Source organism: Coregonus lavaretus, assembly GCF_964263955.1.
Source record: "Coregonus lavaretus genome assembly, contig: HAP1_SCAFFOLD_3121, whole genome shotgun sequence".
Lineage (NCBI taxonomy): Eukaryota > Metazoa > Chordata > Actinopteri > Salmoniformes > Salmonidae > Coregonus > Coregonus lavaretus.
The window spans coordinates 38,615-52,319 of record NW_028159424.1 but is presented as its reverse complement, the minus strand read 5'-3'; the positions used below and the strand labels follow the sequence as shown (position 1 = coordinate 52,319).

At 47.0% G+C, this 13,705-nt stretch overlaps 1 protein-coding gene across 1 annotated transcript; it reads right to left on the bottom strand.

Moving 5' to 3' along the window:
- Window positions 1-1,123: 1,123 nt before the first annotated feature.
- On the bottom strand, window positions 1,124-12,237 carry LOC311122886 (tyrosine--tRNA ligase, cytoplasmic). Its single transcript, XM_084197191.1, has 14 exons — window positions 11,939-12,237; window positions 10,931-10,999; window positions 10,682-10,828; window positions 9,714-9,889; window positions 9,290-9,419; window positions 7,278-7,358; window positions 5,486-5,578; window positions 5,077-5,212; window positions 4,669-4,754; window positions 4,440-4,575; window positions 4,212-4,309; window positions 3,767-3,960; window positions 3,030-3,171; window positions 1,124-1,817 (listed from the first exon to the last, which is right to left on the bottom strand). The coding sequence occupies exons 2-14, from the start codon at window positions 10,985-10,987 to the stop codon at window positions 1,707-1,709; spliced, it is 1,587 nt and encodes a 528-aa protein (XP_084053317.1). The 5' UTR covers window positions 10,988-10,999; window positions 11,939-12,237; the 3' UTR covers window positions 1,124-1,706.
- Between the last annotated feature and the right edge of the window lie 1,468 nt (window positions 12,238-13,705).

Below are 13,705 nucleotides of genomic sequence, written 5' to 3'. Positions count from 1 at the left end.
CCCTATGGGAAGGACCTGGTCTAAAGTAGTGCACTATACAGGGAACAGGGTGCCATTCTCTGGTCTAAAGTAGTGCACTATATAGGGAATAGGGTGCCATTCTCTGGTCTAAAGTAGTGCACTATACAGGGAACAGGGTGCCATATGGGACTCAGTACTACTAGAGATAAAGGCCATAGTAACACTTGAGTATGGAGATAGTCAGCCAAAGGTACACCCCCACTAAGGGCCGTCTCTATTCAATCTGAAGTTCGTCTTTACAGAGCGATTTAAATTTAAAGGCAATGTTCCTGCTTTAGCGGAGACTGCATTTCACGGTAAACGCTGCATACGTCGGACCAATCGGAAATTACCTTCTGCATTTCTATCGCGCAATCTGTAACGCTTCAGCGATACAGACTGAATAGAGCCCTTAGTTCACAAGTGTTCTTATATATATATATTTTTAAAAGTATTTTAATTCCTACTTTCACGTTGTCTGAAGTTGCCTAGAGTTCTGTCCCAAATGGCACCCTTTTCCCTATATAATGCTCTACTTTTGACCAGGGCCTATGAGGCGCAATTTGGGAGACACCCTCAGTCTTTCCACAAGTGAGAAGACATCTGGGTAATCATCAGCTCAGCTTTGCACAAAACGCCCTTCCCCAGCAAATATAAATCATTTTGACGCGGAACAAATTATTATCTTTTGACTCTCTGCACATGACATGCCTTATTGTCATGGAAACAGCTAACATTTTTCTTTTTCTGAATCAACAAAGAGTTATTTACTTTACGATAAAGAATGATTAAAGTTTATTCGAAAATCACATATTTCTTTGCTTGTGTTTTGCAGTTGGGTAACTGCATGGAAATACAAAACCATGTGGAGCTGTCTGATTTAAAAGATACCCATTATCATTCAGGCAGGATGTAGACCTTTTCAAAAGGCCACTCCCTATATTCATACTAAGCACTCCTCCCCTATACACTTGGTTTAAGCTTTCACTGTGTCAATACAAAATACAGCATCAGATTTCAACATAGCCGACACCCATTGTGACAGGCAGATCTTTGTATGATCTTGCCATCACTGGAGATGACACCTCAATCCGAGGATACCGCAGAAGGTAAAGACAACCACTGAATTCAACCAGTTTTTTATTTCGTTTCCAGATGATGATGGCGTAGTAGCAATGGCAGATGAATTCTGAATGACCTGCACGTTATAGATCTTCAACCTGCCAATACAACCGTTATCACTTCCACTAGCATTCACTTACCACCACAACACATTAGATTTCTATATTAATGTCACACGGTGATGGATAGGTCCTGGGTGACTGGTGTGGGTGGTTGAAGACATGGCAGCCTGTAGAGGCTGCTGTAGGCTAGCAACCGTAGATTACGTGTCTCTAGGTTGATGGTCACAAATCAAAGCGGATCCATAATATTTTCGTCAAAGAATTTCCTTAGACAGCAAGAAACAACGCGTTTAAACAGAGGGCACCCGGCGGTGTTATCGCACTGATATCAATAGTAAACATCCAGTTTATTTAAACCCAGATTGCTGTGCTAGTTTGATCGTAGTATTATTAAAATGACAGAATGACTATTCCTCCGGGGGTATGCAGAGAGAGTGATGTTGCCATGGTGATGCGTGTGGAGTTCTTGGGGAAGGTAGCTGGGTAGGTAGAGAGTGCATCAGGGTACTGAGTGTTTTTCTCTTAGCTGATGTTGCCTCCCTTCAGTGTTTTACAGGTGATGCGTCCCAGTTTGGTCATCAGGTGTTTGTCCTGCCACTGGGCTGCACACTCTGCTGACACCTTCAGGTCCACCTGGAGAGAGAGACAGAAACACTCAGTATACTGGGATACACACTCTGCTGACACCTTCAGGTCCACCTGGAGAGAGACAGACAGAAACACTCAGTATACTGGGATACACACTCTGCTGACACCTTCAGGTCCACCTGGAGAGAGAGACAGACAGAAACACTCAGTATACTGGGATACACACTCTGCTGACACCTTCAGGTCCACCTGGAGAGAGACAGACAGAAACACTCAGTATACTGGGATACACACTCTGCTGACACCTTCAGGTCCACCTGGAGAGAGAGACAGAAACACTCAGTATACTGGGATACACACTCTGCTGACACCTTCAGGTCCACCTGGAGAGAGACAGACAGAAACACTCAGTATACTGGGATACACACTCTGCTGACACCTTCAGGTCCACCTGGAGAGAGAGACAGACAGAAACACTCAGTATACTGGGATACACACTCTGCTGACACCTTCAGGTCCACCTGGAGAGACAGACAGACACACTCAGTATACTGGGATACACACTCTGCTGACACCTTCAGGTCCACCTGGAGAGAGACAGACAGAAACACTCAGTATACTGGGATACACACTCTGCTGACACCTTCAGGTCCACCTGGAGAGAGACAGACAGAAACACTCAGTATACTGGGATACACACTCTGCTGACACCTTCAGGTCCACCTGGAGAGAGAGAGAGACAGAAACACTCAGTATACTGGGATACACACTCTGCTGACACCTTCAGGTCCACCTGGAGAGAGAGACAGACAGAAACACTCAGTATACTGGGATACACACTCTGCTGACACCTTCAGGTCCACCTGGAGAGAGAGACAGACAGAAACACTCAGTATACTGGGCTGCACACTCTGCTGACACCTTCAGGTCCACCTGGAGAGAGAGACAGACAGAAACACTCAGTATACTGGGATACACACTCTGCTGACACCTTCAGGTCCACCTGGAGAGAGACAGACAGAAACAGCCAATATACTGTGAAATGGACCTTTACTAGCAAGTAGCAAAATATAGCAGCGTGAGGCATTGGAAACAAGTGGAACAGATCAGCGAAATGAACTGCAATTCTCTCCCAACTAGCTTAAATAACATTCACTCATTTATTGATATGATCTTTAAGATGTCCATGGCTCAATCATACTTTCATTTTGAGAGGAAATAGGCTTTGTGAAACAGCCTGTTTAATGACCGAACTACCTGTAGTTTCTCCCACGTCTTCTTCTTTGGATTTAGTTTGTTGTCCGGCTTGCCCGTCTCGTACCCCTCAACGAACACCCGTTCCCCGGGTGACGATCCCTCCGGGGGGTCAAGAGGCTCCACCTTCCTGGGCTCCCCCTCACTGGGACAACAGCCAATCAGAGAGAAGAAAGTCAGAAGTCAGGATGTGATGGATGAGGAAATGGGTGGGTCAAGTGGTGTCAGGTGTCTGAGTGCAGAGGAAAGGGAAAGCAATATAGAACAAAGGGAGAGAGAGAGAGAGAGAGAGGGACAGAGACAGAGACAGAGAGAGAGCGAGAGAGAGAAAGAGAGACAGACAGAGACAGACACAGAGAGAGAGAGAGAGAGAGAGAGAGAGAGAGAGAGAGAGACAGAGACAGAGACAGAGAGAGAGACAGAGAGAGACAGAGAGAGACAGAGACAGAGAGACAGAGAGAGAGAGAGAGACAGAGAGAGACAGAGAGAGACAGAGATAGAGAGAGAGAGAGAGACAGAGACAGAGACAGAGAGAGACAGAGAGACAGACAGAGACCGAGAGAGAGACAGAGAGAGACACAGAGACACACAGAGAGAGAGAGACAGACACAGAGAGAGAGAGAGAGAGAGACAGAGAGAGAGAGAAGCAAGGGGACAAATGAAAAGACAAAGGAAGGAGTACATAGTAAGGCAGGAAAGGAGGGGGAGAAGTAGGGATGAGAAAGGAGGGGGAGACTCACATGGAGGCACAGAGCAGCATGGCTTGGGACTCCACCCCCCTCATCTTCTGGGGCTTCAGGTTGCATAGCAACAACACCAGCCGGTCCTGCAAGGCCTCCTGGGAAACGTAGGCCACCAGGCCGCTCACCACCGTCCTTGGCTCCGCCTCTCCGACGTCTATCTTCTCCAGGTACAGCGAATCAGCATCCGGATGCTGAGGGAGGCGAGGACAGACAGAGAGAAAGACCAATCAGTGAAGAGAAGGAAAGGAAATTGGAGATGATTTGCTGAACCTCAAATAGCCCCCTAACCTCTTCAGGTACATGAGTATTAGCTCCTCCATCTTGCTCTCTGATTGGCTGGGGGTATTTCCACCATATTTCCACCATTTGGAATTCAGCATTTCTCTCAAAAGGGTCTCCCTAGTTTAAATAAGGATAAATAAACTAATGAATGAATGAGTACCTTCTCCACACTGAGGACCTTGCCCACCCTGATGTCCAATCTGGAGGGAACCAGCTCATCGTCTTCAGCTGCTTTAGAGTTCCCCTTCCCTGCTCCTTCTGACAGGGAGACATAGAGACACACAGGGTCAAGGGTCACGGGTGTGGAGGAACAGTCTCCTATAGGTCTACTTTAGGAAGCCTTGAGGTTTACGGTGATGAGCGGTTGGTAACAGTAGGTTCTACTGACTGTTCTTTGATGGGTCTGGATAGGCCGTGCTGGAGAGTTTACGGAGCTCTGGAGATTCAAACTTCTTCCTGATTGGGTCGAGCAGCTTGTTGAGGGCCACCTCCACGCCCGCCTTCAGGTCACCAGGGTGGATCAGCTAGAGGTCAGAGGTTAGAGGTCAAACCAATGCATGATGGGCCAACAACAGTGGTCATACAACAACAACAACAGCAGTCAGTCATGACCGTACCTCTTCGCCAAATTCTTTCTCCACTTCCTCAAAGTCTGTGTAGGTTTTGTCTCCTCCGAACTTGGGGTCTCTTTTAATGGAGAACTCTGAAAGAGATGCAACACAGACATGCTGACTCTGGCTGGTGCCTGGCACAGGAGGACTGTAGGGGGGAGGAGGAGGACAGGGGAGTAGCCAGAGACAAGGGATGAAAGGAAGGGAAGAGTGGGAGGAGGATGAAAGAAGACATCAATTCACCTCCTACCATGATGAAGGAGAAGAGAGGAAGAAGAGGAGAGAAGAGGAGGAGAGAGAGGAAGAAGAGACTGACTCACCTCCAACCAAGGGGAATAGGACATGCTTGATAAAGGAAAAGAGAGGGGGAAGAGAACAGAACAGGAAAGAGGGGGAAGCAGGGGCATTACTCACCTCCTACGAGTGGGAAGAGGACATGTTTAACGAAGGAGAGGACTCCGTTGTTCTCAATGTTGCCCGGCTCACAGAAAGCCTTCTTCAGCTTCTTCTTTACATCCTCCTTCCTGTCCAGGAGGTCAATCTTTGACTCCTGCAGAGGTCAACAAGAAACCCACAGGGCCACGTTCATTAGGCACCAACCAGAAGAAAACGGACAAACGGGGAAGGACTACCTGAACTTGTCCAATAACAAACGTTCATTTTCTGTTGCAAAAATGCTTTGCTACTGTCTGTCGTAATGAATACAACCCAGGGCTGTGTCCGTTTGGGATTGGTCAAAACAATATATTACCTCCAAAAGAAGAGGAAGGAGGAAGGAAGGGATGCATTATAATCATAAAACTATTGTGACAGGGCCACTCACCTCCTCTGAAGAGCTCATCTTAGCCCCAGTCAGTCCTGGTACCATGGGGTTCATCAGATGGGAACGCTTAGCATAGCCCAGAGAGGGCAGGTACTGGGGGAGGAAGAGATAGAGAGAGAAAGAGAAGGGGTGGAGAGAGAGAGAGAGAGAGAGAGAGAGAGAGAGAGAGAGAGAGAGAGAGAGAGAGAGAGAGAGAGAGAAAGAGAAGGGGTGGAGAGAGAGAGAGAAAGAGAAGGGGTGGAGAGAGAGAGAGAGAAAGAGAAGGGGTGGAGAGAGAGAGAGAGAGAGAGAGGAAGGGGTGGAGAGAGAGAGAGAGATGGAAAGAGAAGGGGTAGAGAGAGAGAGAGAGAGAGAGAGAGAGAGAGAGAGAGAGAGAGAGAGAGAGAGAGAGAGAGAGAGAGAGAGAGAAAGAGAAGGGGTGGAGAGAGAGAGAGAGAGAGAGAGAGAAGAGGTGGAGAGAGAGAGAGAGATAGAAAGAGAAGGGGTAGAGAGAGAGAGAGAGAGAAGGGGTAGAGAGAGAGAGAGGGAGAGAAGGGGTGGAGAGAGAGAGAGAGAGAGAGAGAGAGAGAGAGAGAGAAGGGGTGGAGAGAGAGAGAGAGAGGGGATGGAGAGACAGACAGAGAGAGAGAGAGCGAGAGAGAGAGAGAGAGAGAAAATAGGGAAGGAATTGATGGAGGGAAAGAGAGAGAGAGAGAGAATAGGGGAGAGTAGCGAGAGAGGGATATTCAGAATGTATACATTATGCAAAACTTACCCATTACAATAATTTCTTAATTTCCCAGTTGACCAATTAATTAACTCAATCTAAAAACAGCTCTCTCTACAAGAGGACAGTGCTGACAGTGTAACGGCAGGTAGCTTAGTGGTTAAGAGCGTTGTGCCAGTAACCGAAAGGTCGCTGGTTCTAATCCCCGAGCCGACTAGGTGAAAAATCTGTCGATGTGCCCTTGAGCAAGGCACTTAACCCTAATTGCTCCTGTAAGTCACTCTGGATAAGAGCGTCTGCTAAATGACGTAAATGTCAATGTAAATGTAACAACAGGTCAGAAGGCTCAGGGTACCTTCTCAGCCAGTAGTAACAACAGGTCAGAAGGCTCAGGGTACCTTCTCAGCCAGTAGTAACAACAGGTCAGAAGGCTCAGGGTACCTTCTCAGCCAGTAGTAACAACAGGTCAGAAGGCTCAGGGTACCTTCTCAGCCAGTAGTAACAACAGGTCAGAAGGCTCAGGGTACCTTCTCAGCCAGTAGTAACAACAGGTCAGAAGGCTCAGGGTACCTTCTCAGCCAGTAGTAACAACAGGTCAGAAGGCTCAGGGTACCTTCTCAGCCAGTAGTAACAACAGGTCAGAAGGCTCAGGGTACCTTCTCAGCCAGTAGTAACAACAGGTCAGAAGGCTCAGGGTACCTTCTCAGCCAGTAGTAACAACAGGTCAGAAGGCTCAGGGTACCTTCTCAGCCAGTAGTAACAACAGGTCAGAAGGCTCAGGGTACCTTCTCAGCCAGTAGTAACAACAGGTCAGAAGGCTCAGGGTACCTTCTCAGCCAGTAGTAACAACAGGTCAGAAGGCTCAGGGTACCTTCTCAGCCAGTAGTAACAACAGGTCAGAAGGCTCAGGGTACCTTCTCAGCCAGTAGTAACAACAGGTCAGAAGGCTCAGGGTACCTTCTCAGCCAGTAGTAACAACAGGTCAGAAGGCTCAGGGTACCTTCTCAGCCAGTAGTAACAACAGGTCAGAAGGCTCAGGGTACCTTCTCAGCCAGTAGTAACAACAGGTCAGAAGGCTCAGGGTACCTTCTCAGCCAGGGTGAAGATCTTCCTCTGATCCACTCCTCCAAACTGGGCATCTACTTTCAGATACTCCTCATCTAGAGCCTAGAAGACGGAAGGGGCAAATGGGTTACAAACCTGTTATAACCATGTTATTACCTGTTGTCCAGGGTAGAGCAGACCACTGAGTAGTGGGTGTTATAATGTGTTATAACCATGTTATTACCTGTAGTCTATAACCATGTTAATACCTGTTGTCCAGGGTAGAGCTGAGTAGTGGGTGTTATAATGTGTTATAACCATGTTAATACCTGTAGTCTATAACCATGTTAATACCTGTTGTCCAGGGTAGAGCAGACCACTGAGTAGTGGGTGTTATAATGTGTTATAACCATGTTATTACCTGTAGTCTATAACCATGTTAATACCTGTAGAGCAGACCACTGAGTAGAGGGTGTTATAATATGTTAATACCTGTTGTCCAGGGTAGAGCTGAGTAGTGGGTGTTATAATGTGTTATAACCATGTTAATACCTGTTGTCCAGGGTAGAGCTGAGTAGTGGGTGTTATAATGTGTTATAACCATGTTATTACCTGTAGTCTATAACCATGTTAATACCTGTAGAGCAGACCACTGAGTAGAGGGTGTTATAATGTGTTATAACCATGTTATTACCTGTAGTCCAGGGTAGAGCAGACCACTGAGTAGAGGGTGTTATAATGTGTTACAACCATGTTAATACCTGTAGTCCAGGGTAGAGCAGACCACTGAGTAGAGGGTGTTATAATGTGTTATAACCATGTTAATACCTGTTGTCCAGGGTAGAGCAGACCACTGAGTAGTGGGTGTTATAATGTGTTATAACCATGTTAATACCTGTAGTCTATAACCATGTTAATACCTGTTGTCCAGGGTAGAGCAGACCACTGAGTAGTGGGTGTTATAATGTGTTATAACCATGTTATTACCTGTAGTCTATAACCATGTTAATACCTGTAGAGCAGACCACTGAGTAGAGGGTGTTATAATGTGTTATAACCATGTTATTACCTGTAGTCCAGGGTAGAGCAGATCACTGAGTAGAGGGTGTTATGTGTTATAACCATGTTAATACCTGTAGTCCAGGGTAGAGCAGATCACTGAGTAGAGGGTGTTATAATGTGTTATAACCATGGTATTACCTGTAGTCTATAACCATGTTATTACCTGTAGTCTATAACCATGTTATTACCTGTAGTCCAGGGTAGAGCAGGCCACTGAGTAGTGGGTGTTATAATGTGTTATAACCATGTTATTACCTGTAGTCTGGGGTAGAGCAGGCCACTGAGTAGTGGGTGTTATAATGTGTTATAACCATGTTATTACCTGTAGTCCAGGGTAGAGCAGACCACTGAGTAGAGGGTGTTATAATGTGTTATAACCATGTTAATACCTGTAGTCCAGGGTAGAGCAGACCACTGAGTAGAGGGTGTTATAATGTGTTATAACCATGTTATTACCTGTAGTCCAGGGTAGAGCAGACCACTGAGTAGAGGGTGTTATAATGTGTTATAACCATGTTATTACCTGTAGTCCAGGGTAGAGCAGGCCACTGAGTAGAGGGTGTTATAATGTGTTATAACCATGTTATTACCTGTAGTCCAGGGTAGAGCAGACCACTGAGTAGAGGGTGTTATAATGTGTTATAACCATGTTATTACCTGTAGTCCAGGGTAGAGCAGGCCACTGAGTAGAGGGTGTTATAATGTGTTATAACCATGTTATTACCTGTAGTCCAGGGTAGAGCAGGCCACTGAGTAGTGGGTGTTATAATGTGTTATAACCATGTTAATACCTGTAGTCCCGGGTAGAGCAGACCACTGAGTAGAGGGTGTTATAATGTGTTATAACCATGTTATTACCTGTAGTCCAGGGTAGAGCAGACCACTGAGTAGAGGGTGTTATAATGTGTTATAACCATGGTATTACCTGTAGTCCAGGGTAGAGCAGACCACTGAGTAGAGGGTGTTATAATGTGTTATAACCATGTTATTACCTGTAGTCCAGGGTAGAGCAGGCCACTGAGTAGAGGGTGGTCCACCTGTTTAACCACCTCAGCTCCAGCCTTCTTAGCATCATGTTCTGTTACCATGGACGATAGACGGTACACGTCCAGAGTGTACTCTCTAAGGGAGGGAGAGAGACAGGCAGAGGGCATACGTAGGTACATCAAGGGAGGGAGAGAGACAGGCAGAGGGCATACGTAGGTACATCAAAAGAGCACTGACTTTGACATCTAAACACTACGGACTGGTTTCCCTGACAAAGATTGAGTCTAGTCCTGAACTAAAAAGCATGTTCAATGTGGATTCTTCAAAGTGCATTCTGAGTTCAAGGCTACGAGACCAGCTCCTACAAACCAGAGCCTTGCATTGAGATAACGGTTGTTGAAAGACGAACTACTGAGCCTGCCCGCTAACCTGCTGAGTTGGAAGTCTGTCCCCTTGATGAACTTGAGTTTGTCCAGCGGCACCCCGATGCTCTCCAGCATGGCCTTGATCACCTGTTCATAGTACTGCACCCTCAGCTCCAGCAGCTCCCAGGGAGCCTTCATGTTGTCCAGGAACGCATGCAGGTCTGCAAACAGGATGGTCACCTGGGGAGGGGGTTGGCAGGGGAGTTAGACATTTAAAAAAAAAACATTTTAGTCATTTAGCAGACGCTCTTATCCAGAGCGACTTACAGTTAGTGAGTGCATACATTTTCATACTGCCCCCCCCCCACCCGGGAATCGAACCCACAACCCTGGCGTTGCAAGCGCCATGCTCTACCAACTGAGCTACACGGGACGGACACACACTCGCACAAATAGTTAGGGCTGAGAATTGCTAGGGAACTTACGGGAACTTACTCAAGCTAACGCAACCTAGCTCTAGCTAACGCTACCTAGCTCAAGCTAACGCTACCTAGCTCTAGCTAACGCTACCTAGCTCTAGCTAACGCTACCTAGCTCTAGCTAACGCTACCTAGCTCTAGCTAACGCTACCTAGCTCTAGCTAACGCTACCTAGCTCTAGCTAATGCTACCTAGCTCTAGCTAATGCTACCTAGCTCTAGCTAACGCTACCTAGCTCTAGCTAACGCTACCTAGCTCTAGCTAACGCTACCTAGCTCTAGCTAATGCTACCTAGCTCTAGCTAATGCTACCTAGCAAAAATACATCAATATTTGTATTATTTAAAAAATGTATTTCTATTTATTTTTTACAAATCGATACTTGGAGTCAAAGTATCGATATAATACCGTCCAAAATAATACTGTGATAAGTAGCTAGTGGTTCTTTCCCCCATCACAACAAAATAGGCTGGTCAATAATGAGGGAAGCACATTCACACACATCAGATAAGTTAGGAAGATAAGGGAATCAAACACACACACACAGATCTCACCTCACACCCTGCCTTGAGGAAATCTGCGATCTTGGACATGGGGACAAAGTAGGCAACATGGGGTTTTCCTGTGGTGGCTGTTCCCCAGTACACCTTCAGTTCCCTCTCTGCCAGAACCTGCTTCATCTTCTCCTCTCCAAGCACCTCCTGAAACACCACACACAGACAATATCAACCATTCAATAGAGAGAGAGTGTGTGTGTGTGTGTTTACCTTTATTTAGTGTGTGTGTGTGTGTGTGTGTCCCACCTGCAGGTTCCTAGTGATGAGGTGAAGCTTCTCATCTGGGCTCAGCTGTTCTCCCATGGTGCCTAGCTCCTACACAGAGAGGGGAGGGGAGGGGAGGGGAGGGGAGGGGAGGGGAGAGGAGGGGAGGGGAGGGGAGAGGAGAGGAGAGGAGAGGAGAGGAGAGGAGAGGAGAGGAGGGGAGGGGAGGGGAGGGAGAGGAGAGGAGAGGAGAGGAGAGGAGAGGAGAGGAGAGGAGAGGAGAGGAGAGGAGAGGAGAGGAGAGGGGAGGGGAGGGGAGGAGAGGGGAGGGGAGGGGAGGGGAGGGGAGGAGGAGGGGAGGAAGGAGGAGAGGAGGAGAGGAGGGAGAGGAGAGGGAGAGAGGGGAGAGGAGAGGAGAGGAGGGGGAGGGAGGAGAGAGAACAGGAGGTGGGTGGCACAGTTATTGAGTCAGGAATATGAGTCAGGGTGCATATCCCAAATGGCACCCCATTCCCTATATAGTGCACTACTTTTGACCAGAGAATGGCACCCCATTCCCTACATAGTGCACTACTTTTGACCATGGCCCAAAGGGAATATGGTGATATTTGAGACGCACACCTGTGACTGCCTATGAGCTATCTAGCTAACGGTAGACGACAAATATTTGACAGGTTGATAGGTAGCTAGCAAGTTACCAAAGTAAACAGTAATTTAGCAGTCTAGACATCTAGTTAGCTAGATAAGTAACAGTGTGTTTTAGAGCAGTGTTATACCAAGCAGAATTTAGTCACTGGTAGTGCTAGCCTGGCTCAATTACTTGTTAGTTAGCAACTTCAGTTACTGTTGCCAGTGACAATTGAGCTGGCTATTATTGACACCGTGAGAGTGAATGAACCGTCCATGTTAAGCGCTAGCATTTGGCTAACCATTTGTAGCGAACTGGTTGGCTAAAACACAATATAGACAACACTTGAGTGGTTGAAACTTTGAAATCATATATAAACCGTCGTCAGAAAAGCATACTAGCTATAGAAAATTCCATATTACCTTAGCGTTAATGTGTTAGATGTTTAGATGTAGAAGCCAGGTGGACCCGTCAATGTGTTGCATCAGCAGTGAGTGGATTTCTGGGATCTACTCAACCAGACAACAGGGAGAGCAAATCGAATTCAGAGACATCGATCGATGCATCAGCTCTATTCCATCGCCACCAGATGGCGGGTGTGTCCCCCATGGGGGTCGCGGGAGGATTTTAAGGGGTCGCAGGATTTGTGCAAGAATATATATATATATTTTTTAAAGGTAACCGCCGCACCTAAACTTTTATTTTGAAAGGATACCGCCGCAAGGATACTTATTGCAGCTGACCTTACACAACGTTACGGTTACACACAGGCGTGCGTCCGCTGCTCTACTTATTGCTGCTGACTTTACACAACGATCCGGCTGCACACAGGCGTGCGTCCGCTGCTCTACTTATTGCTGCTGACTTTACACAACGTTCCGGCTGCACACAGGCGTGCGTCCGCTGCTCTACTTATTGCTGCTGACTTTACACAACGTTCCGGCTGCACACAGGCGTGCGTCCGCTGCTCTACTTATTGCTGCTGACTTTACACAACGATCCGGCTGCACACAGGCGTGCGTCCGCTGCTCTACTTATTGCTGCTGACTTTACACAACGTTAAGCCTACACACTCAGTCCAAGCAGCACTACTTATTGCTGCTGACTTTGTACGTGCAGTGCGTCGGCAGTGATGAAATGGCTCGCTACGTTCGGTTCTCAGAGGGTTTTCGCCCCACACACACTCACACACTGATCCAATAACAATGTCATTCTGCAACATTGTTTTTGTTTTAAATGTGACACGTCCAATCAGATCATACAGATCTTCTTCTGACAGCTAGCTTGATTGACAGCTAACTATGCAGATGTGTTCTGCGGGCATTGCGCATGTGGCTAGCTATCTGTGATTTAACTCCTGTAGGCTAGCTGTCAGAGTAAAATCATGGACATCTTTTTAAAAACGTGCAGCTCCCTCTTCATCTACTGCTGCTTCCAATGTCAACAACAAGGCAGACAACCCGGTCCCTGTCAAGAAGAGAAAATACGACCCCGACTTCATCAAATATGGTTTTACATATATAGAGTACAGGCAGGGTGAGTGCGTCCTATGAGCTGTTCGCTAATGAGAGCATGAAACCTCCTAAATGAAAAGGCATCTGGACACCAATAATCCAAGACACAAAGATAAGACAGCTGACTTTTTGAAAATAAAATATAAATATCTGGAGGCCTCCCAAGATTCATTGAAGAACGTATGCACCGTACAAGCAAAAGGCACTTAGCGCATCACACCTTGTGGTCCAGCGCATTGCTAAGTGCAAAAAAGTCCACACCAGCGCAGAGGATCTCATACTCCCTGCTGCGAATGATATGTGCACTGAAATCTTGGGAGAGTCAGCCACCAACAAACTTAAAACCTTTCCCCTATCATGCAGAGGTCCGCTGGATATCCAGGGGTACATTGTTGGGTCGCTTTTATAAGCTTCAAGCGGAGATTGCTGCGTTTCTTTCGGAAAACAAGTCACCTCTGGCTGAACATTTCGATTGTGAGGAATGGCTGGCGAAGGTTGCCTGAATTCGCTCGATGTGTCAAAGCAAGGGACCGGAGGCACAATGTGTCAAAGCAAGGGACCGGAGGCACAATGTGTCAAAGCAAGGGACCGGAGGCACAATGTGTCAAAGCAAGGGACCGGAGGCACGATGTGTCAAAGCAAGGGACCGGAGGCACAATGTGTCAAAGCAAGGGA

Bases quoted from the DNA above. Each gene is read 5' to 3' on its own strand.
- LOC311122886 (XM_084197191.1), bottom strand. From the start codon at position 10,987: ATGGGAGAACAGCTGAGCCCAGATGAGAAGCTTCACCTCATCACTAGG. The intron at 5,579-7,277 runs GTACCCTGAGCC...TTCCTCCCCCAG, and splicing joins TCTTCACCCTGGCTGAGAAG to TACCTGCCCTCTCTGGGCTA. The intron at 5,213-5,485 runs GTGAGTGGCCCT...TGACCTCTGCAG, and splicing joins AGATGAGCTCTTCAGAGGAG to GAGTCAAAGATTGACCTCCT.